Source organism: Brachyhypopomus gauderio, chromosome 2 (genome assembly GCF_052324685.1).
Source record: "Brachyhypopomus gauderio isolate BG-103 chromosome 2, BGAUD_0.2, whole genome shotgun sequence".
In the NCBI taxonomy this organism is placed as follows: Eukaryota; Metazoa; Chordata; class Actinopteri; order Gymnotiformes; family Hypopomidae; genus Brachyhypopomus; species Brachyhypopomus gauderio.
In genome coordinates, this window is record NC_135212.1 from 32,589,453 (window position 1) to 32,613,537 (window position 24,085).

Sequence of the window (24,085 nt, forward strand, 5' to 3'; positions counted from 1 at the left end):
CAAAAAATAATTATCGTAATTGTAAACATAATTAGCCATGGTCCCACACATACAAAAAAATACACATATACAAAAACAGCCACACAAGGGGGAAAAACAGAATACAAAACTGAACAGTCTTGTTAGGTCTAATCTAAACGGCCTTCAGCAGTTTCTTCAGCAGTTGGCCACATGTTTTCATCCACATCACATCTGATGTTGGCCCTTGCCATGGACCTGGGAAAGAAAAGCTTGGTATGCCTTATTCACCCCTGGCAGTCTTCAGCTGAAATGTCTCTGCAGCCGGGATCCATTGCATTCAGGAGGGACATTTGGTCATGGGGCCGATGATCATACACCCTCCACCTCCAGACTGAAAAAAGTTCCTTAGTGGGGTTGAGGAAAGGCGAGTAGGGCGGGAGGAAAAGGGACATCACTCTTGGATGGTCTATAAACCAGTTTGTGATGACATGAGAATGATAAAATGCTACATCGTCCCATCACAAATGTCCTCGTGTTTCCTCTCACCTGTTCCCTTTCTGCTTCTGGAACCAGTTGTTGGTAGAGTTCATTCAAAAACGAAAGAAGGAGGTCACTGTTATAGGGACCAATCTGGCATTTGTGAAGGACCAAACCAGCATTTGAGATTGCAGGACAAATTGTTATATTTGCTCCTCTCTGACCCGGTACATTACTGTACTTCATTTAATACTTTTTATAAATATATATATATATATATATATATATATATATATATATATATATATATATATATATATATATATATATATACATATACATATTTTATATACCTACTATACTTCATTTATCTATATGTGCAAAAAATGTGTACAACAGTAATAACTTTTCAGCTGCCTTTGTTTTTGCAGAACTTGGCATTTTATACGATATTTAAGGTTTTGAACCTTAGGTTTTCATTTTTGGCATGCTGTGTACAAGCAATTGTAAATAAGACAAAAACGATCCAGAATTTTGTTATTGGATAACCTTGTGTGTATAGAAAATTTAAGCATTATAAAAACATGTAAAATGACTGCATTTTGTGCCATAACAACATGAACTGAACTAATAGTATAGCCACTGAAAGCTGATGTTGTGTTCACTGTGTTTGGAGTTTTGAAAATGTGACTACAGATTGGACAAACGCACGTTAGCAGTCGTCAAAAACTAAAACTTGTGAAGTATAGTTGTGATGTGATCTATTTTTTCTGAACTTTTTTTTTAACCTAGATTTAATTTGATTCCTACATATGTGTCTGTACCACATTACAACTACTGTTTACTTTAAAACATTCTTGAACATCAAGTGAGAGTTTTTGGCAGTGGAAGACCTGAGAACCCTTTTACCGGCTAAAATCAGATGCAATACCCAAATGCATCCAGTAGTGGGCAGGTTTGTTCCAACGTTATGAATACTAAAAGGCTCAGAAACTGTGAGAATATCTAAAATTGTTTACGGCATCAGCAGATGGAGTGTGAACAAATAATTGGATATCTTATATCATCACAAATTCATCGAAAAAATGTCTGTAGGCCTAGAGCTGACATTGCAATTCAGTCAACAGGATTTGATGTGTCATAGCTACAGTTTCTGAAGCAATATCGGTTCTTCATTTTCCTGCTTTTAAACGCCCATCAAGCATGGAGCAAATGTTGGTGTGTAAGTCATGGTGCTGGCTTGGTTTGGCAGAGCAAACGCGGTATTCTCAATTAGCTGTTGTGTTGCCCCAAAGACACTCACAACGAACAGGTTCCCTGAAGTAGAGGGGGATGAAACATCTCCTCCAGAACGCGGAGGTAGCAGACTGCAGCCAGGACTCGTGATTGGGTTTCCTCATTACGGAGGTGTTTATGCTTGTTTGCTGTCCTGTGGCTGACTGCTCCGGAAGAGATGAAGATCTGTTTGTCAGGCGGAGCAACATGGGGTGCTGAGAACAGACTGAGACTCAGGCAGACATTGTTGCTGCATGTTTGTTTGTATGTGTTGGTTTGTGTGTACTGTGTGTGTGTCTGTGTGGGTGTTTGCTTAGCTAATAGCTTTAAAAAGAGCTTAAATGGACTTAGTTGTACTGTGTTCGTTGGAAGTTTTTTATTTCATATATTATCCATCTTCGAGAAGAAATTCTTGGAGAAGAAAGTCAAGCCTTGCACTCCAGATGACCATGATGGCGGGTGTGTTTCTCTGTGGGTGTGTGTGAGTGTGTGTGAGAGTGTGTGAGCATGGTTGAAAGTGTGTGTCATCACAGAGAGCAGCAGGGGGATGACTTAATTTTCTTCAGAGAACCAACTGTCATTCTGGGTCTCTCTCTCTCTCTCTCTCTCTCTCTCTCTCTCTCTCTCTCTCTCTCTCTCTCTCACACACACACACACACACACACACACACACACCTACACACACACACATCACACATAAAAATTACTTGTAGTGAATATTCAAATAAGGCCCCAATATACAAACATGCAAAAGTGACATGCATTATTATGACATCAAGACCCTTGCCCCGCCTCCTTCATGACCTCAGGCTCCACCTCCTCTCAGTGCCTGCAGGGCTGTCCCAGCCTCCTCCGGTGCATCACAAAGCAGCACCCACTGCTACTCCCAACATCCACCAGCATTTACCAACAATCGCTTACTCAACACACTCTGCCCAATTGCACCAGAAGTTTCTCTTACGGTCCCATTTCTAAAACAGCACAAAATAGCCGCGCGGTTTTCACGCTGTCACACTTGCATCACGGCTGGAGGAAGCAGAAAAGTGCGATCCTCTCTGGTCTTAAGGCTGGCCGGCCAAATCGAGTGTGGACGACTCTCCTCCTTTTGCATACAGGGGGCTCCAGGACCAGTAGGTGACGTTGTAATGGGTCTGTTCTGCAATGTGGCACCTCCACATTTCGGCTTGGAGTTCGACACCAATTCCTGAACTGTCAGACACAAAATGAAGGCTGACCGTTCCCATGGGTAAATAGATCTACAATTTTCTGCCAAACAGCAGCCGTAATGCAGTGCTATGTGAATACTCCACAGACCCCTATCACATATTTACCCCCACTTTCCCCGTCTCTAGGCCTATAGCGCCTGCCTCACAGTCCCAAAGGTTGCAGAGTATCGCCCTTATTAGAAAATTGGAAGACACATACACACACACACACACACACATACACAGAGAAAAACACACAACGTAAGAATATCAAGATTTGAAGAGTATTGCCCAAATTAGGCCAAACAACTCTCTTGAGTATTGTGTGGCTATTAGAATTCTCTTAAGTCCAAAACTGGTTAGAATGAGTGACCACGCAGAGGTGTCCCACAGGCGACATCACATGGAGCGAATGGAAGTCTTCAATGAACTTCGTATGGAGGGAAAGCTCTGTGACGTGGTGCTCAAGGTTAATGGTGTAGAGATCAGTGCTCACAAGAACATCCTGTGTGTCTGTAGCGACTATTTCAGGTGAGAGAGGCCTATTTCAGAGGTTGACATAAAGATGTTCATTTCTAGTGTTAAAAAAGATTGTATTGTTATTAGTTTTTATTAACCCCAAATGTATTGGATATAAGAGAATTTTTTTCTTTCCATAAATGGAAAATAACTTAATATTACCTTAAGAGTTTAAAAGTCTGATTTCATGATTAGATTTAGAATCTTCCTTAATAACCTTCCAGTGAAATTTCAGTGACTAAGGTGATCATCATTCTCAAAATCAGATAAAAAGTGAGGCAATCCTACATTTAGTATTTTAGTATGTAGCCTCCAGAATCTGCCTCCCTATGCCAACATAACAGCAGCCATTCACCAGTCATGCTAGCTGGAGTGGGAGAGCCCAGGACAAGGAGTCTGAGCCCACACCTCTGTACAGAACCTGTCTAGATCACAGTCCTGGGCCCATTCCTCTGTACAGAACCTCTCTACACTGTAAAAATGAAAAAGTTGAGAAAATTCAAAATTTCAAGGCAACTTACCTCACTCGATTTTTGAGTTTTTATACCAACTCAAACTCTTAAGTTTTTAAGAAATTCACTCACAGTTGAGCCAACTTATTATTTCTTGCTCCAATTATTTATTTTTCACAGGTATATAAACTTCAGATTTTAAGTAGGCTATTGCCTACAAATAATTCCAAATGATTCAAGTTATGCTAACTTATTATATCTTGTTCAGAAAATGTATGTTGCCATGCTAACTTATTATATCTTGTTCAGATAATTTATCTTGCCCATGTGAACCTCAAAATGTAAGTTTTACATACCAAGAGTTCCAAATTTATTAAATTAAATGTGACGCGCGGGGGAGCAGGGAAGGATGAGACACAGATCCTTCTTTTCATCGACGTCACTTTTAATTGTAACAATGATTGCGCAATATAGTGCACGAGTAACATATACTGCAATACAGAACGTGTAAACATTAGACAACGACGAGCACAGGACACTGCGCGAACGCACATTAAATAGACAAACCACATTAGCCCCATGTGATCACGAGACGATTCACAGGTGAGACGGATTATCACATGACACAACCATAACCACGGAGATCCACTGACGCAGACAAAGCACGTGGACTACGTTCACACACGCCCAAAAGGGAGGGGCCGGGGTCCTCAACGTGACAGACGCCCCCTCCAAGGGCACTACCCGTCCCGGGGTGCCAACAGGACCGAGTGCCCCGAACCCACGACGATGGGCGGATCCGACGCGCTCAGTCCGACGCGTCTGGGAGGTGACTGCCCTTGGCGAAGCGTCCGTCACGAATCGCCTAGCACACCCTCCCTGGGAATACAGGGGAGAAAACGTTAGACAAGTTGGACAGGACGTTCACAAACATACACACAGGAACATTAAAGATAGAGGAACAAACGGGAGAAATGGGTTTGGTATACACACGGGAAGACTCACAAACACTGGGACATACAAACACGTAACAGGCGCCAGGCTACGCGCCAGGAGGAGAGCGATGAGAGGGGAGAGGTCGGGAGCTGCATGTGCTGCGGTGGGCAGTCCCCCTCCTGCCCTCACTGCGAACCCTCGTGCCCGGTGCAGTGCGGCTGGCGGACGTGCCTGGTGCAGCGCGACTGTTCTCCCCTCCTGGTAGGTCGTAGGGACCTCCTCCTCCTCCTAGCGCTCCCCTCGTATGGGTCCAAGTTCTCCCTTTAACAGTCCTCACGGAGCGTTCTGATGCCACCGGGCTACCCTCGTCTTCCGTGTAAGGCTCACTGTCCGTGTACTCGGACACGCCCGAGCACACGGACGGAGGGTAGTCCTCCTCACCTTCCCCGTAGTCGACGGCGGGAGCGGAGTATAAGGAGGGGGGATATTCCCCTTCGCCCCCACCGTTGTCGTCTGCGGAAGAAGAGCCCACGGAGGGAGGGTAGTCCTCTTCCTCCATTCCTTCCATTAAACACTTGTTATATTGTGGCGTGGTGTGGAAGAAAGAGGCCACAGACAAGTCCATGTCTTTTATTTGTGATCACAGTGAACCCATGAAACTACATTTCCCCCAGAGCCCACTTCATGATCCAGAACAGAAGAATAATAAATAAACAGATTTTAAAAAAATGTATTCCAAAGGCATCAAATTACAAACTCAAACATTTAAGGGTGACCTGCTTCCTCCACAGGACACTGTTCACCAGTGGCTGGAGCCCTCCAGAGAAGCGCATCTACGACATCCCTGGCGTCTCCCCCCATATGATGCAGCTGATCGTTGATTACTCTCAGTGCCCATAAATGAAGACAATGTGGAGGACCAGTTCTTAGTCTCGGGCCTCGTACGTTCCTGCTGCCAGATCCTAGAAGCTCATGTTACATTGTCATGTTCCGTCTCCTCTGTTTTTTATGTTTCAGTAGTCTTTGTGAAGTGGTAGCCCTCTGTGTTAGTTTTGTTCCTAGAGTCATTCAGCTGTTTTGAGTTCTCGGCTGATTACTACCAAGTTATATTCTCCGATGTCGAATCTCCTGGCGTGAGTCATCCTGTTCGTTACCCGTGCTTGGTCTCACCGCTTCTCCGTGGTTAGATGCAGTCTGTCTGGTTCGGTGTTGTTTCTGTTTTAGTCTCTGGTCGTTGAGTCGTGTTCTCCTGACGTGTCGGGCTTTCGTGGTCGTCGCCACCAAGGATTGGGTTGGGTGGTTTATCGCTTTTAATCCTTGAGGTTTTGGGGTTGTTGGGTTTGCTGAGCGATTTATTATCCACGGGGCTTCTGTGTGCATGCACGTGCTGTATAGTGTTTTCACGTTTCGGTCCTTGGTCCGGTCGTGCATTCATCAGGCTAGGAGTTTAGCTTTACACTTCTGTATCTCTGTGTTTCTGTGGATTTATTCTTTTCGATTCATTTCATGTTACTTTTGTTTTACTTGGATGTTCTGATGTTAGTGCTTAAGTGAGTTTCTGGATGTTTTGTTTTACGTGGGATGTGTATGTTATTTTGTTTGTGAGTTGTGTTTTATGTTGTGTCGTTGGGTCGACACGACTGGCCTATGTAAGGCTTCGAGTTAATACTACGTATCTGTTACAGTACTGCTGTTCCGTGTTTAACATGCCTCACCGTTCGCGTGTATTAAGGGTTGGCACAGTTCGCCTCCAAAAGGCTCAGAGTGTCTCATCCAATAAATTGGATTCTCTCTCGCATTTGCGTCCGTTTCTCAGTAGTGAAACGTTACAGCTCAGCTGGGTGTGGAGAACTGCATAGGCATCTGTAAACTGGCTGACACTTACTGGTGCCCGGACCTGCGGGAGAAAGCCCACCTGTTCATCCTTCACCACTTTGAAGAGGTTGCACGTGTGTCAGAAGAGTTCCTGGAGCTGCCGCTGACCCAGCTGTGTGACATCATTGAGAAGGACGACCTCAACGTCAAACAGGAAGATGTGGTGTTTGAGGCCGTCCTGTGCTGGATCACACATGCACCTCAGGACAGGAAGGGACACATCACCATCTTGCTGTCAAAGGTCTGAATGAGGCATACAATTAACAGTCATGTTCACGTTATTACCACAAAAAATATATATTCTTTAAATGATTTTGATGAGCCAGCGAACGTCGGTTGTTGACCGGGGGGGGGGGGGTTGTATACGTTGTATATCGCGATCGATCGCCAGTGGAGGGCGACATAGACATGGACGTAATTTTGATTTCAAAAGTGGGGGGGACATGGATTCGTCGCTATTTAAATATTTGGTTTTAACCGTAAAAACTGGGGGGGACCACAACCGGCTTTTGAAAAAGTCATCCCCACCCCAAATTACGTCTGTGGACATAGATATGGATCGGAGGTAAATAAACTAGATTTTTTTTCTCGCCGTGTGGAATCGGAGGTGTGGCGTGTGAGCGTGTGAAGACGGTCAAATGCGTGTGTCACACGCTCAATGCGTGACACTTGAGAGCCCTGCGAGAAGTCTCATGAAATGGCGCCAGATTGCTACGGAGCACTGATTGGCTAAGTGATTATTAACTGACCCAGAGAGTGTGGTATGAACAGAACCTTACCAACAACAAAGCGAGAGAATCTACTCTGAAATTAATATAAAGATTCTGTCTGGCACAAATTTTCTCAAGAGATACAAACTTAACATTGTAACTGTCGACTCTTCCTGCAAAATTGCTACCAAATATGTTATTCATACATATATTGATTTTATTTGGTATATTTATTTATGAGGAAGGGGAGAAATGAAGTAAGAAATGCATTTTATAGCAATAAAAAATTAAATAAGGAAAGTATTTTTACATTTTGTTATTAAAAGTTAAATTCCATATTCATACATGTAAATACAATGGAACCAAACCTTTTTTGCTTGTATGATTGAACTTGCCAAATATATGATCACACTCAAAGCTAAGAAGATGCTTTAGTATTTAACATTTATGCATTCAAATGAGGCATATTTTTTGCTCTTCCACATTTGTGAACCCCTACATTTAACATTTTTGTGTATTGTAGTGTACTGTATAAATCAATTTTTATTTAGGCCTACTCTATAAACTATAAACTAATCTTAGACAGTGTGTCCTTAAATATTTTTTAGAAGTTAATTTTTTGTTAATTAACTTAAATAAATTCCTATTGCAAGTAATATAACATAAAAACTATTTGTAAGTACTTTTGTGTACCTTTCACTGCTTTGTACCTATAGAGGTACTAAACAGTACTGTGCAAGGTCAAATATGTACCTTTAAAAGTACAGTTGTTGATGGGGTACAGATTTGTTCTTCAAAGTACAGTATTTGTACCTTCATGTACCTTTATTTCTGAGAGTGTATGACCTATGACCCATCTGCCTTTTTCGCATGTTTGACAGCTGTGGTGCGTTTCACTCAGCACAGCAGAGCACACGTATATTTGGTCAATTATGAACTGTTGCCTGCTGCTTTCAAATGTTTAACTGGTCAATCACATAGTTTGTATCTTTGGTACATTAGTACTGCTCAAGTCTTAATAGCCTCCAATGTGGTGAGGCATATTTATGATTGTAATAATGCAATAATAGATGTCACACAAACACTTGTGTAATATAGACACACTCTTGTACACACAGACAAATTATACACACTGCACACACACACACGCACACACACCACACACACACACATGCACGCACACATGCAAATCTGTTTAAAAAGTCCTTTACACAAAAAGTTGCAAAAGTTGTTGCATTCCAGTGAATTTCTCACCACCAGAGCAGAAAGAAACAGACTGATTACACTGTTTACCTCTATCTGTCAAATCAAGAAATCAAGCCTGCTCTGATTTGGCCCCTTTGGTCACAGATTGGGAGTTACTGACTAAGGTGTAACAAGGATTGTTTTGCATCGTGTTATTGCTGCTCATGTTGCTATGACGTCCATGCCTGCAGCATTTTTCTGGCCTTTGACTTCAAACGCACAAGAAGCGTTGATTCATCTATTTGTTTACATGCTCGGGACGCAAACAACAACCAAAGAAAGAAGTGTGTGTACATCTTTTTAAAACACTCGACGTAGCCAATCACAGCACAGGAGCAGCACTGTGCTTCAGAGTTGTATGTATAGCACTATGTTCCTCTGGTTCTCTAAGGACCAGCTTAGATTAGAGTTTAGTCCACACTGTGGCACAGGGACCTTCACTCACCAACCCACTGCCATTACTGCAGGATCCTGATTGTACACATGATTTTGTTGGATATCAAGAGCTATCTAGTAGATTCTTAACCCCCCCCCCTCTCTCTCTCTCTCTCTCTCTCTCTCTCTCTCTCTCTGGTCCATGTTTTGGTTTTCCATGCTAAGCTCGTGTTCCGCTACAACAGCCATGGGGAACTGGCACTCTATTGCCCCATTACCCCCAAAGCTCTGGCCTGATGAAGAGAAATGAATGGAGTGTCTAACCCCAGCAGGGCATCTCGCATCTTCCTGTCTGTTGTCTATCTCCTTTTTTGTGTTTTCTTTCAAGGCTCTTGAGAGCTTCTCCTGGTTGGCAGTCAGGCTTTCTGTCCGCAGTGCCATACACTCGCATGCGGAGACAGAGAGGAAGAAACCCAGAGGCTCGGAAGGTCTGATTTTGCAGGGACTGTATTGGATAGCACACCTAATTTAAATGATCTTCAGCCCAAGGGCATGCAGCAGCACACTACGTAATGAACAGCTGCACTGTACATCAGCCACCTTTAGCGCAAATACCTGTGACAGTTTATCAAGCAGGCATGGACAGTTCCCTTGGTTATAGCGTTACCTGCTGTGCGGTGCTAAAGCATCACCCCTCCATCATATTGAAAGTGGCATATCCACTATCCAAATGGCCGGGATCTTTCCTCTCACAGGCTTCCTCTGGTTCAGACCCGTTCGGAACACAATAGGCCATTTTGAGCTGCTGTAAAATGATGGGGATTGTGGGTATGGGCTGTAGCTGTAGCTGTAGCTGTAGCTGTAGCTGTAGCTGTAGCTGTAGCTCCTGTAACGGCACAGTGGATTCATTTCAAAGTCATTGGAAGTTCAGAAGCTGTGGGGTGTGACCTCACTCACTTCCGTCCTGCCGGACCCAGATTCTCTCCGCACATCCATCTTCGCGCAAAAGCACACGGTGATAAATTACACGTGTTAAGAGGAGAGTGTGGCTGCTGCAGTGTGGAGAGGGTGTTTTGCGTTGGCAAATTTTCAGATCAATAAGGATACACGCTGTAATCACGAGAAGGACGGCAAACTGCAGGGGCCCTAATCCCATTTAAATGGCTCGCTGTAGCACTGTAGTGGGTTAGAGGCAAAAGTACTCTAGGGATCATCTTGAGGGATCACGGCGCTTAAAATTCTGTCCGCAATCATCGGCGCCGTCAACCCGCAATTTACTTACCAGCGCTACAAGAGTCTAATGACATGCAAAAGCAAACAAGCAACACGCCGACACTGGATTCAAGATCCAGGGACTCAGAACATGGGCTAAAGCTTAAAGTCACACACCGTAACAACAACGAGTTGTCACGGAGACCAGAGACAACCAGAAGGCGAGATGTTTTAATATGTGAAGTAATGACACAAGTGTCAAACAACAGGTGCTGGTCGTCGCCGGGTAGGCAGAGCTGGCAAAGACGTTGCCAAGGACATGCGTGGCCTGCACTGACATAGACAGACGAGGACACAGAAGCATCAGTGCCCAGTTCGCAAAACCAAGCTGAAACCGAAAGTGTGACACCAATATATTATGTTATATAGAAAGTAATGCTAAATCAACATGTCTAAGACTTTATTTCTAATGGGAAGCAATGGTAATGTGGACTGATGGTGTTATTAAGTGTGTAACCCCAAGGCACAGCTGTTATGGGCTTTAGATCCTGCGTGGAATACTGATCTTCTGTCTCATATAGCCCACCGCAGCAGCCCAAATGGGCAAATTCAGGAATCAGGCACTCATGTCACTGGTGCAGTAATGATTTCCACTGGAACCCTCTCTCTCGCTCTCTCTCTCTCTCTCTCTCTCTCTCTCTCTCTCTCTCTCTCTCTCTCTCTCTCTCTCTCTCTATCTTTATACCTCTCCTGGTTTTCCCTTTGGGTCTTGTTTTTAGCAACAAATCCACTGAAACAAAGAACAGTCCAGACATAAACAGAATTCATGCAGTCTAAATCGCTCTTTTGGGTAATTGTTGCAAGAATTGTACCCTACTAATTTCTGTCAAATTCATAACTTCTGTGTTGACTTAATACATAGAAGAATTAGCTGAAACTCAAACTGCAACTTAAAGCAAAGCCTTGAAGGCTTTTATGTCTAACACTCCAAATGAGACAGAAAGGCATACAGATAAAATGTGGGCAAAGAATTGGGGGAAAAATTGCAACTTTTACAAGCACTGTTTATTCCATAAATTCGGATCATAGAATTCCCTGTCTGTGTCTTTTCCCTGTGTGTTTTATGGCTTTAATAACTCACACAGCACCAGCAGAACAGAAGTGCCGAGCGCGGCCTGTCTGACAACCTGCAACCCGAAGATGAGCACAGGATGTTCAACAGCAGTGGACCACATGACAGTGGGAGGTGGACCATTGAGGTAGAGGGGTCAGGGAGGGGGCGTGGCTTACATCTAAGCCAAAAAGGATCAGGTGACAGTGAGAGGCGTAGCATAGAGGTTGAGGGGGCAGAGAGGGAGGCGGGGCTTACACCTAAGCATACTGGACCGGATGCAGACTGGGATTTTTCAGTCATGAACCCCACTGTCTCTCATTAAATTGATTCATGGACTCAATAAGGGGAGCAGGGGAAACAGGTGCAGCTGTCTGCATGAGAGCAAAGTGTGTTCACATCCATCAGCCTGGTAGGCATGGTTACGCCTGTCTTCACGACCCTGCCGGAGGTCACATGACCCAGAACCCACCGCAGGGCTCCCAAATGCCTGTCACCGATAAACACGTATGTGCGCGTGCGAACACACACACACACACACACACACACACACACACACACACACACACACAGTCAGGGCGAATTAATCCTTCATATGAGGTTAAACGGTACAAGCACTGATCAGAATCTTGATCTCATGCATTTGCTTAATCCTCAAATCAGTGCTTTTTGGAGATTAGATCAGATCTGAATGAATTGATGTCTGCTTGCATCATTCCTGCAGTGAAGAACCCTGGTGACTTGAGCCTTACGTCCCAATCCCAGAGCCTCATTTCTGCACTTACTGCACAGGTGTTGGGAAAAATTAATTCCACAAGTGTATTGCTCAACATAGCTTATATCTTATTTCAAGCTTCGGCTTGCTCAGACATTTAGCTTTACGATAAATCCATGCCTGTCCTTGGTAGATATGTCTTATAAAGAAAATAAGCTTGTAACTATCTTGTGAAAGGCATGACGTAGTGCATTATGGGAGCAACTGTTGCTTAGGGACACTATTAGCTAGATCCGATGTTAGCCCACCGTTTGTGAATACGCTTGACTATGATTCTGATCACCGGCTATTCATCACACTTTCAGAGTGAGTTCTGGGTAAATTAGATCAAACGATTAGGAATGTGTTTACAAAGAGCTGCTGAGGTGAGATAGCTGAGAGGGTGTTTTCATTTGTGAAGGTAATGAACGTTTAACATTACCCAGGTCATAGTTCCTCCACCATAGCTGTACTGTTTACCATCACAACAACAATACAGTGGAACAAAGAACAATGTTGGGGAGGCCAATGCCATGCATTTTAAATATCCTGTAAAAGAGAAGTTAAAATGAATGGTTGGACATGTCAGTTTCTCTTCTCTCTTTAAAATGCTGCTCCTGCTTTAGACCATGACTAACTTCCCAGCTCTGAATTCTTCACAGATTCTTTATTTGGCTCATGAGCGTGAAAAAATATATATTTTAATGTGCTCCTCTGGCTTATGAATCGCCTCAGTGGAGAGTCCACTGTCTCTGATCTAGCTTTTACCACCGTTACTACACGCTGCTGCTGACACCTGCTCCTCCAGACACACACCCCCTCGGCCACAGACACACACCCCCTCGGCCACAGACACACGCCCCCTCGGCCCCAAACACACCTCCTCGGCCCCAAACACACGTTCCTTCGGCTCCAAACACACACCCCTTGGCCCCAAACACATGCCCCCTCGGCCCCAAACACATGCCCCCTCGGCCCCAAACACACCTCCTCGGCCCCAAACACACGTTCCCTCAGCTCCAAACACATACCCCCTCAGCCCCAAACACACGCCCCTTGGCCCCAAACACATGCCCCCTCGGCCCCAAACACACACCCCCTCGACCCCAAACACACCTCCTCGGCCCCAAACACACGTTCCCTCAGCTCCAAACACACACCCCCTCAGCCCCAAACACACGCCCCTTGGCCCCAAACACATGCCCCCTCGGCCCCAAACACACACCCCCTCAGCCCCAAACACACGCCCCTTGGCCCCAAACACATGCCCCCTCGACCCCAAACACACACCCCCTCGACCCCAAACACATGCCCCCTCAGCCCCAAACACACGCCCCTTGGCCCCAAACACATGCCCCCTCGGCCCCAAACACACACCCCCTCGGCCCCAAACACATGCCCCCTCGGGCCCAATCACTTGTCCCTTTGGCCCCAAACACACGCCTGGAAGCCTTCTGGATCTGGTTCTCCTTGGAAACCCTCATTGTCATTTTGAGATGTCATTTTGCTGACACAAGGATTTAGTTTATTTGTCAAACCTGGTGCTTCTTATACAGCTGTAAGGAAAATTTCTCAGTTTTGTGTGATTGATTCCTCAAATTATCTTGAACTTCACTTAATAACATGGGCTTTTAAGTCATGATAGTATCAGTGATAATTCTTAGGAAAAACATTCAGAAACAAAATTTTACAGAGCCATATCATGCAAATGATTTAAATGATCAAGGTAATAGCTTGAAAACACAACCATGGTGACTTGTTCTGAGATCAGTCAAGCTCTTTTATACCCTCACACTTTAGCTTGTCTATGCACCTAGATCACTGTTCACAGGTCTGCCAAATCTATGCTTAAGAATGAGGCATGCAGTGTTTCCTTTTTAGCAGCTTACATAAACAATGTCATTTATCATAGCATGTTTATGTCTTGAATGGCAAAAAAGTTTGTTGTTATTGTTGCTGTTGTTGCTGCTATGAAGGGGATGCCAAAGACAAACTGGATATGGTCAAATGCCATAAACGTTAATGTAATTGGAACGCGAGGCTTGGTTATTATCACGCTTGCTTCCCTCACGGTGAAATCTCACACTAGCCAACGTCTTGCTCATACTGTGAACTGTCCCTCTGCTAGACCAGGTCAGTGATTTATAGAACACATCACAGAATTAAACTTTGAGGAGTGATTATATCAGCTCGTGTGTCCTTTTGTTTCACACATGTCGTGTGCATTGTCCATCAGCCTCAACCAAAGTAACCTGACAAGCATTGAGCTAAGAGTTGAGTCACCTATTTCAGTTTTGCTGTGTCATAATCCAAGTAAACCCAAAGTTTCTTGGACAGGAGTCACACAGAAGAGTGCACACACACACACACACACACACACACACACACACACACACACACACACACACACACACACACACACACACACAGCGTATCCGCACACACACAGGAAGCTACTGGTGCTTTGTAAAAGCCCCGTTCCTCATCCTGGTAAGTGTAGTATGAATGTTTTCCCATTATGGTTATTGATGGCTTTGATGGGGGTCATTATGTGTGCTGTGGACAGAATCAGCTGTTTCCAAAGGGCTTTGAAATGCTGTCTGCGTTCAGAGGACTCCCGAGAGGTCAACAAAGTCTAGACTTTTGTCTAGACTTCCGTGTCCACCACCTCAGTCCCAGGCTGCGAGACGTCTAGCCGCGCAGTGTCATGGGTAATTACGTTGTAACTTATTTGGTGAGAGTGCTTAAGGTAGCATTAAGTGTGGGCCAAGTCTACCGCTGGACGCTAATGGACATGAACACTGTTGGCTTCATTTCCTTGGACTGCATCTGAGGTGAAAAAGGCAGAATGACAAGGCTCTTTACATACTCAGAGGAATATGCATGTAGACTACTGTGTAGTCTGTGCCATATGCATAGTGATCACTTTCAGCCTTTTAACTGCTGACTTTGAAAATTTGATACACACTCCAGATGGTGGCTGACACTGGCATACTACCACACATCACTGGCTATCCCCACCCCAAACACCACATATACATACACACACACATGCACACACACACACACACACACACACACACACACACACATGCATGCATACACACATACACAATTACACAAACATACACAATCACACAAACATACACACACGCACACACATATACAGTCACACACACGCACGTATGCACACGCATACACAATCACACATATACACACACATTCGATTGGATCTCCTTACACTCTAGCAGGTGGTAGTGTTTAATATTGATTGCTATTGATTGTGAACATGTCGCACGGTTGGTCTGATCTGCCAGGGAGAGAGAGTGTCCATGTCAGGCACAAACAGGCTTTCACACACTCATCTGACTATAGATCAGCCCTCATAGACAGGCATCCGTTAAAATAGAATTTCTATTGGAAAATGCCCAGACTTTGCAGTTCATTAAAGTACGGTATGTCATAGTGACCCTCTTAAAGATGCGATATGCCAGAAGTGTGAGATGTGCTATAAAGCCAAGAAAATGCTCTAACACCTCTTTTTACAGGTAACAAGCAGATTAATCCAAGGGCAAACTGCGATTCAGTTAAGCTGAGTTGTAAAATCTAAACATATGCTATGTGAAAATAATTAACTTTGAGTTCATTTTAATGACCTTGGAGGTCGGTTTGACTTATTGGATATGTTTCCCTTGGGATCTGCTATTGTGACTCAATAATTACAGACACATGAAAGGCTGCACATCTTTCACAACAACAAAAGCCTGTTTTCACAATTCACGAGGAAAGATATTGCCGAGTCATGATGACACGGGCTCCATTATGGATTTGGTGGTTAGAATGAGCAGCAGTCACCACTCTGAATTCTTTCATAAGATTCGAAATCACATCCAAAATAGAGGAGGAGAGATTCTTTGTACTGCGAGCAGATCACCAGGACACTAAATCTCCGTATCGCCGCACTTGTAGCAAGGCTTAGCGCAATGTGTGAAAATGTCATGCTTTTATCATTCCCTTTCATCTGTTCGGCTAATTCCCACATCAGTCATGCATGTACCAGCATGGTGGCATCCGTTCGCTTGGTGAATTATTACCTCTGCTTGTTTCTGATCTCAAACCACACCTTCTTACACGATAGCTGAAAATTTTATTTTACGGTTACAGCCCTTGTTTACACACAGTAAATGAAGTCTCTCCTTTTTACGTGTAGTTTGATATTTATGCAGATGTTTGTTTACTGCTCATCTTGTCCCTGACTGTCCTGTTGTCCATGGGTGTGTGGAATCACTAGACCATACAACCTAACTGTGTAGTCTCTGAGTTACTGTGAACGTGTTCTAATCCAGTGATTTTGGAACGTTTTACTGTTGCTAATTCCATCCTGGAAGCCGTATGCAGTATTTGTGATGTACTGCCCAAGCCTGGTGTCAGCATGTAGCTATATTGGTCATAAGCTGTCCTGAGCTCAGTCACCGGCTCAGGGCTGAGTCAGACAAACCTACGGACCACAGAGAATGAATGTGGGAAGATTTGAGAAACTATTACTTTAATAATTATCTTACCTGGAAAACGAACGGCATCCTTCTGATTTATGTTCAACTAAATTGGTACACAGCTTCAGGTTTTGGACCACAAGTAAAGTTTGCATGTACCATTTCAGAGTAGGCCTACAAACTACAGAGTGATAGCCTAAAGCATATGGATAGAAAACATAAGCATTAAAAGCATTTATGACTTAGATATGAGCAGTCATATAAGGCTTATGGGGTTGAATAATTGATGCATTAATGAGTTCACTTTGGTTGATTTCTTTTTTAATTTTTTTTCAGGAAGTCCTGGCCCACCCTCTGAGATGCCACACTGGCTTTCCTGTTCCTGATTGGTCCATGCGCACTCATTTCACCGTGGCAACCTCAGACTCATCAGCACCCGTGTTTGCATCTTGCTAGCATCTGGGCACAGTCCCTGTTCCCTGGTGGGTTGGAAAGGCTTGTTCATCTTTACCTGCATTACTGGTTTCACTGGTTTTAGTGCTTGCTTATTATTACCTTTGCCTGTTTTCTGGTGCAGGATATGGATTTGCCCTTGATTAACCTGACAGCTTGTGTGTTCATTGCAACTCCACTGAGGACCAATCGAAATGCCCTTACAAAGTTATTTCATTAATGTGTTCGGCCATCTTGAGTTCCCACAAGGCTGCTGAAATTCCTAACTGGTTAGTTGCCTTTAATTCATAGCTGGGCTTGATCTGAAGAATTTACCATTGCAGAGAGTAAGTCCATATTTAATTTTGGGTCAGTGCAAACAAATGTGTCTGAATGGCTACTTTCATGGTTGCTGGTCCACGAAGACTCGTTCCCGGCAAAAAGCGACATGGCAATTTCAAGCTACATTAAACTGCAATGACTTAAAAAATGTCTGCAGTGTTCCTGTGAGTGAGAGCTGTTTACAGGGCTGGTTGGTTGCTTCAAAAACATGTGACCCTGTCCCTCCAGGATGCAATTCCTTTCTCTCTGATTGGGCGGTGGAAAGGTGGCACAACCAACAAAACCGACACCAAGAGTGACACCAGAGGGCGTTTCAGTCTGAAGTCGGACCGACAGCCCACTATTGTGGCATCATCCCTGTTTACCTCTTACCCTTGCATTTTCTGAATAGTCTGTGATTTCCCAAGAGGCAATTCTGCGCTCACATGTGAATACAGACATATTTGAGCATGCACTTGAAAGAACACGTACATTGCATGATTATGGTTTATTTAATGGACTTACTTTGACTGATATGCCCAAACATTAAGTAGGAGTGGAAACTTTTCCTTAGAATAAATAAATAAAAATGCAACTGGAATTTAGTCAAACTTTACCATTGATTGTTGGCCCTCTTCACTGTGCCAGCTGAGGAACGGGCTTCCTTCCTGGGGAGACAGCCCTGCCCCACACCCCTGCGTTCTGTGTGTGTGTGTGTGTGTGTGTGTGTGTGTGTGTGTGTGTGTATGTGTGTGTGTGTGTGTGTGTGTGTGTGTGTATGTGTGTGTGTGTGTGTGTGTGTGTGTGTGTGTGTGTGTGTGTGTGTGCGTGTGCGTGTGTGTGTGTGTGTGTGTGTGTGTGTGTGTGTGTGTGTGTGTGTGTGCGTGCGTGTGTGTGTGTGTGTGTGTGTGTGTGTGTGTGTGTGTGTGTGTGTGTGTGTGTGCGTGGCCAAGTGTTTCTTGGCTGCCACTTGTGTGTAATTGTTGAAATCCAGCCCTCCTCTGCATTCTTATATAACCTCCTTTCAGTGGCAGCCTAACAGGCTAACAGACAGACTGCATGTTATTAAGAATAATTTGGTCTCAGCCTCTCAGCCTAGATGCTCTTGCATTATGCTTATCTCAGCCTGTAAGGACAGTAATTGCAAATATTGTATTTTATATTGTATTAAAGGTAATCTGACTACTGTCTTAGTGCTGTGAAGGTTTTGGTAAGCATACTAGTACTTAAATATTAGACAGTATACTGCTGAGTATGTATCAGAAAAGGAAACACTGGATACAGGTCTGCATAACCAAACTAGTCAGAGTCCAGTACACATCATACATTGAGAAGTACAGTTTTAAATTGGAGTTTAAATACCTAAACTAGTCAGAGTCCAGTACACAGCATACATTGAGAAGTACAGTTTTAAATTGGAGTTTAAATACCTAAACTAGTCAGAGTCCAGTACACAGCATACATTCAGAAGTGGACATTTAGATTTTCACAATGGCAGGTTGCATTGAAATATTCTTCATGAGATATTGCAAAACTAGAAATGCATGATGCTGAAAAAACTTTACTTTTTGGACTGCTGTAAAGCCCTTGAATTGTTCGAGCCAGAACATTTGACCATACTCACCCAGGATCATTGACACCACATTGTTTGCACATCAAGACCTTATTTCCTATTATAAACTGTCAAACCTGCTAACTTGTCAAGCATTATCTATTGGTACATTCTGTGGGAGTATTTCATATAAATACCACCAGTTTGGGAATAATGTTCCAGTCTGGAACTCTGACATAGTTCCTTGTTTTTAAGTCTATGATCACCTTCTTCCAAATTTTCCTAGTGATGATCACAGTAGTAGCAGGCAGAGAAGACCTGCACTTTTCTCTTCCCTATGACAGATTTCAGCTCCTGCAATGGGACACCCGACACTTCCAGGGCAGCTGTGAGATATAATCCTGTATAATCCTGCCTCTGAACCTGGCACGGCTGTACTAGGAGGCCTCAGGGATGTTCCTCATGAGATGCTCAGACCGCCACAGTCTTCAGCAGCACTGTTTTTATTCACAAGGGCTTTCTGGATTTCACATCTCCACACATTGTCATGGAGTGAGAGTTCAGCCATCAGCAGGAGAGACCTAATTTATACCATTTGTAATAGTGATTATATTCTCTTGGTCAGTAACCGTGATTATATTCTCTTGGTCAGTAACCGTATCTCGTGGCCATAGATTAAGATTGACTGGTACAAGTACAGCTTCGTCCTAGAATCAAGCTCCTGTTCCACCTGAACAATCACTCCATCACTCCGAACAATCACTCCATCACTCTGAACAATCACTCCATCACTAATGAACAATCACTCCATCACTAATGAACAAAGCCCCAAGTTGCCTAAAGTGCTCTACATAAGGTAGATGTTCTCCTGTCACCAGAAGGAAGCCTTCCACTCTCTTCTGGAAGAGAACCATGACCTTAGACTCGAGGAGATGGTTTCCATCCCAGCCACGTGTCTTTGGGCTGTGACGCGCTACAGTGGATCATCCATAAACAGCAGAAGTGCCGGTCTCTGTGCTGGACACCACATATACGACCACTTCAGCTTCAGCTGTGCCTTCATATCCTGTCCATGAAACCCACAAACAGGGGTGGAGACATCGCTCACAGTGCTGACTTAACGGCAAAACTACAGACACAGCAGACTGGACCGCCCAAGTTATATACTCCATAATTTTAGGTGCACAGTTAAATGTCTTTTCCAAGTCCACAAGGTGCTGAACTGGGCTGGAGTCCACCCGTGATCCCTCACATAGCTGCGCCAGAGAGACGACGGTCCACTGTTCCAGTCAAATCACATCCACCCGTGCCACCCGCCACTGGGTAACTTTTGAACCATTGCGGTGACACTATCCCACGGCGGTGTAAAAGTTGTCGGTTTCTAAGTCTAGATTGCAAACATGTCTTTTGGAAAAGAGTTTTCGTGTTAGATAACTGGTGCAGATCTCGGTGCTGACAGACGTAGAGAAGTCAGATGAACTGAGTCACTCTCACACTCTCACACAGGTACACGGAAGGTGGGACAGACAGGCGCCTGTGCTGCCTTCACCTGTTACCTAAACTCTTATTGACTCTTAGTTCTGTACTCTGTTCATCACATTTACATTGTATCCATAACTGTCCAGTCCATTCCAAACACCTAATCGGTTCTTTTGCTCTTACAAACTTCTCAACTGAACCTCTTATCTATTGCGATGCTGATGCAAGCCCTGCCCTGAAGGAGAATTCTTACTGTCTGTCCTTCAGAGCAGCCTGACCACCACGACCCTCCACCTGCAACTGATTGGATCATCAGAATGAATGACCTACTTTTTGAGATGAGAGTCTGGGTGTCATGGAGATTTTAGCGACTACACCATCACGTCCAACTAGAGATTTGCAGACTCTACACCGAACTACAAAATTACTTCTCACCTAATAATCTGAATGCTTCTACAAAATACATGTTAATCGTTATATATGAAAGTTATAAGTATATAGGGTTATGTGTTTATATCAAGTAAAAAGCAAAACAGCTACTTTATTTGTTAATTTGCCAGCTGGCACTGACCAGAGGTGACTGAGTTCCCCATCTGAGTCTTTACTTCCATCCATCTTTCCTCTTGTTGTCAGGCAAGTTTCCCTGACGGCGACACCATGGCCTGCTGACTAGGGGTCTGGATCTACTCTCTTCATAGATTATCTCTGTAAAGCTGAGTTTGGAAACCAACACGACAAACAGACTAAATATGGCTCAGGCAAGATTTTCTTACATCAGTCACTAACATTAAACAGCTACCTGCACTGCATTAGTTATACATTAGTATCATCCAATGCAACTGATTAATGACATCAGAAATTTATTCATCACATGAAGACACACTTCTTATACCAGTTCTTATACAGTAAATATGCTAATTCCCAGAAAATAAAGCACAATGTAAACTTGCCCTGCAGTTATCACCTCTGCTTCTTTTTTTATTTTAATGTCAACCCCACTGTGTTCTATCTGATGTGTGTAAAAGGAGAATAGGATCTGAAGGTTGTTTTGCTTTGCTTTGTGAAGCAGTTGGAAATCTCTTAAGATGTGTTCATATATCTCTAGGTGGACATTCAGAAACAGCACAGTTATGATTGGCCTGGACAGGTTAAACCTAACAGTTATATTTCATTCACTTCACCTTCATTTGAATTGAATTGTCTAGTCGTCAGTCTGACTCCTCTGTTGTACGGCTGGTGCATTAATATTCTGAGTTCATTGGAACTAAAGGATTGTTGCAGAAGGGACGTTTAGATTTTCTCAGTCGATAAAGCAAATCAATTCTTTGAGCAAGAAGAGCGAAATCTAGAATGGGTGCTATGTTGAAAAGTGCTGCATTGTAAATTCTGTCATATGGAAGGCCAAACCTGTTTAAAAGTTCTTCCTTCTCAGAAGCTTCAGTATTGATCCATGAACTCATATCTGTGGATGACGAGAGTCTGCACAGCCCCAACTGGCCTTTAGCCGTCTCGTGGATTAATACACATGAAGTCATAAATTGGGTATTAAAAAGGAATGTAATCTACAGTCAAGACATAAACACCTTAGATTTGTTTTGAATTTACTCCCACAAACAGACAGCAAAAACTCCTTGACAACCAGCTAGTAAATTTTGATCTACTGTATGTCACCAGAATTTAATAGAGGAATGCACACACACACACACACACACACACACACACACACACACACACACACACACACACACACACACACAGATGGAAACTTGACTGCACTCTTCTGGACAGAGATCTCTGATGTTGTTCCTGCTGAAGTCACTCTCCCATTTGAGGGTCACAGACCCTAGCGCTGTAATTACCACGGGGACCACGGCTGCCTTCACCCCACACATCTGTCCAGCTCTTCCCTCAGACCTGGGTCCTGCTCAAACTTTCTGCCTTCCTTGTTTCTGATATTGCTCCATCTATCACTACAGCCATTACAATTTGACCATTTTACCATTTCATCATTTTGTGTTATTATTTTCTAGTTCTCCAGTTTGGTCTGTTTTGTCTGTTGGTCCTTAACCTGATGATTGCCTATAACGTGTGCCTGATTTAACATCCCTGATTGCCTACGACGTGTGGCTTATTTCTCACCCAGCGCTGTAACTAATGATGTTGAATTCCAGAATCTTCTTAAGCATTCCATCTGTAATTTAGTTTACTGCTGTTCCTTCATATTTACGAGGACTTGGTGTGATTTTTTTTTGTCTTGATAACACTTCTCAGTTTAATTACAATGTCAGCTTGATATTGAAAAGTGCATCTGGTTGGTGGTACTGATTTACTTGGCAAAACTAATGGCCTAATTTGAAATGTAATGGTGTTCTATTAGACAGTGTCATACCTCTGGATTAACCCCTATGTTCTAATGTAAGGACTTCCTTCTGTGATCACATGAGTGCAATTCTTTTTTTTCCTCATTGCACAACACTTCCTGCCCATCGTCCAAACCCAATCAGTTAGTTTCCCAGTTGGCAGGTGCCTACCACTTACACACAGGAAGGCACAATTAATCATGCACACTATGACATAATCCAGATCCCAGGAGCTTAATAATGAAATTAGATTTGTTTTGGATTACACTTAAATCCCTGGATGAGGGGGGAAAATAGACATCTTAAATTACGTTATGGACAAAATCATCGATTTATTTACTTTTCACCACAAGACTCCAATGAGCACGAGCCAGCAAACTATGTACATATTTATATTTAACCCAGATATTGATTCAGGAGTCCCAGCACAGCATCTCATGAGACTCTGCAGGTCTGAGAGTACCACTCTGAGCACTGTCTTCAAAAAGTCTGTATTGATCAAGCTGCGTAATTGGCACGGGGCTTCATACAGGAAATGGCAGTTTGTTTGATTGAAGTAGTCATGGATACTTCAAAGGGAAGAAGATGAGAGGAGCATATCAGCAGGGAAATTATCAAGGGGGTGTGGGGGTGTGAGGGGGTGTGAGGGGGTATTGGGGGGGTGTGGGGGATCCACACAAAAATATGCTGTGTGCATATTGCTGATTTTTGTTATGCTGTTAGATGTTCAGCGGTTCCACTAATTCCAGATGTCAGTGCCTTTTGGGAAACGCTGTAATCACCAATCACTAGTGAAGAATGAAATAAATAGCGTATGAAAGGGGGAAATATTGTTTTTTTTTCTGCTTCATGCACAAAGCTGATGATGTTAGGTGATATTGACCAGTAAAGCCTTCGGAAGTTATAATATTCGTCCTATTTGCGAACCTTAGCTATCTGTTCCAGAGCTTAGGCCTGCAAAATGGTAAAATCTTGTTGACATTTCAAGTTTACAAACTAGATGATTAATTATATAACGTGCTGAAATATCAGGACGAGGCAAAACAAAGGCAATTATAAAATGCAAATGATGTCCAGAGCCATCTATATGCACACTGAGTCTTGTACAGTCATAGCTTAAAGCTAGTCAACAAAGGGCAGTGGGCAATAGGTCATAAAAGTGTGCCGTGTTATGAAACACAGAGCGTACAAATAATCACTTGCAGCGTCCAGCTGTGTAAAGAGGAGCAGAGGAGCGAATGTGAGAAGGGAGCTGCGAGTCGCTGCCGCTCTGGACTGCTCTTCTGACAGCTAGTGATTAAGCGTCGTGCTGCGCTCCTGATTTTTGTTCTTCCTGTGTCA

General features: G+C 43.6%; 1 protein-coding gene across 1 annotated transcript; it reads left to right on the top strand.

The window, feature by feature from the left end:
• Positions 1 to 3,282: 3,282 nt before the first annotated feature.
• LOC143508673 (kelch-like protein 10) lies at positions 3,283 to 6,947 on the top strand. Its single transcript, XM_076997334.1, is given in 4 exon segments — positions 3,283 to 3,449; positions 5,617 to 5,708; positions 5,711 to 5,799; positions 6,663 to 6,947. Coding segments are annotated over 4 exon segments (633 nt in total).
• The last annotated feature ends 17,138 nt before the right edge of the window (positions 6,948 to 24,085 follow it).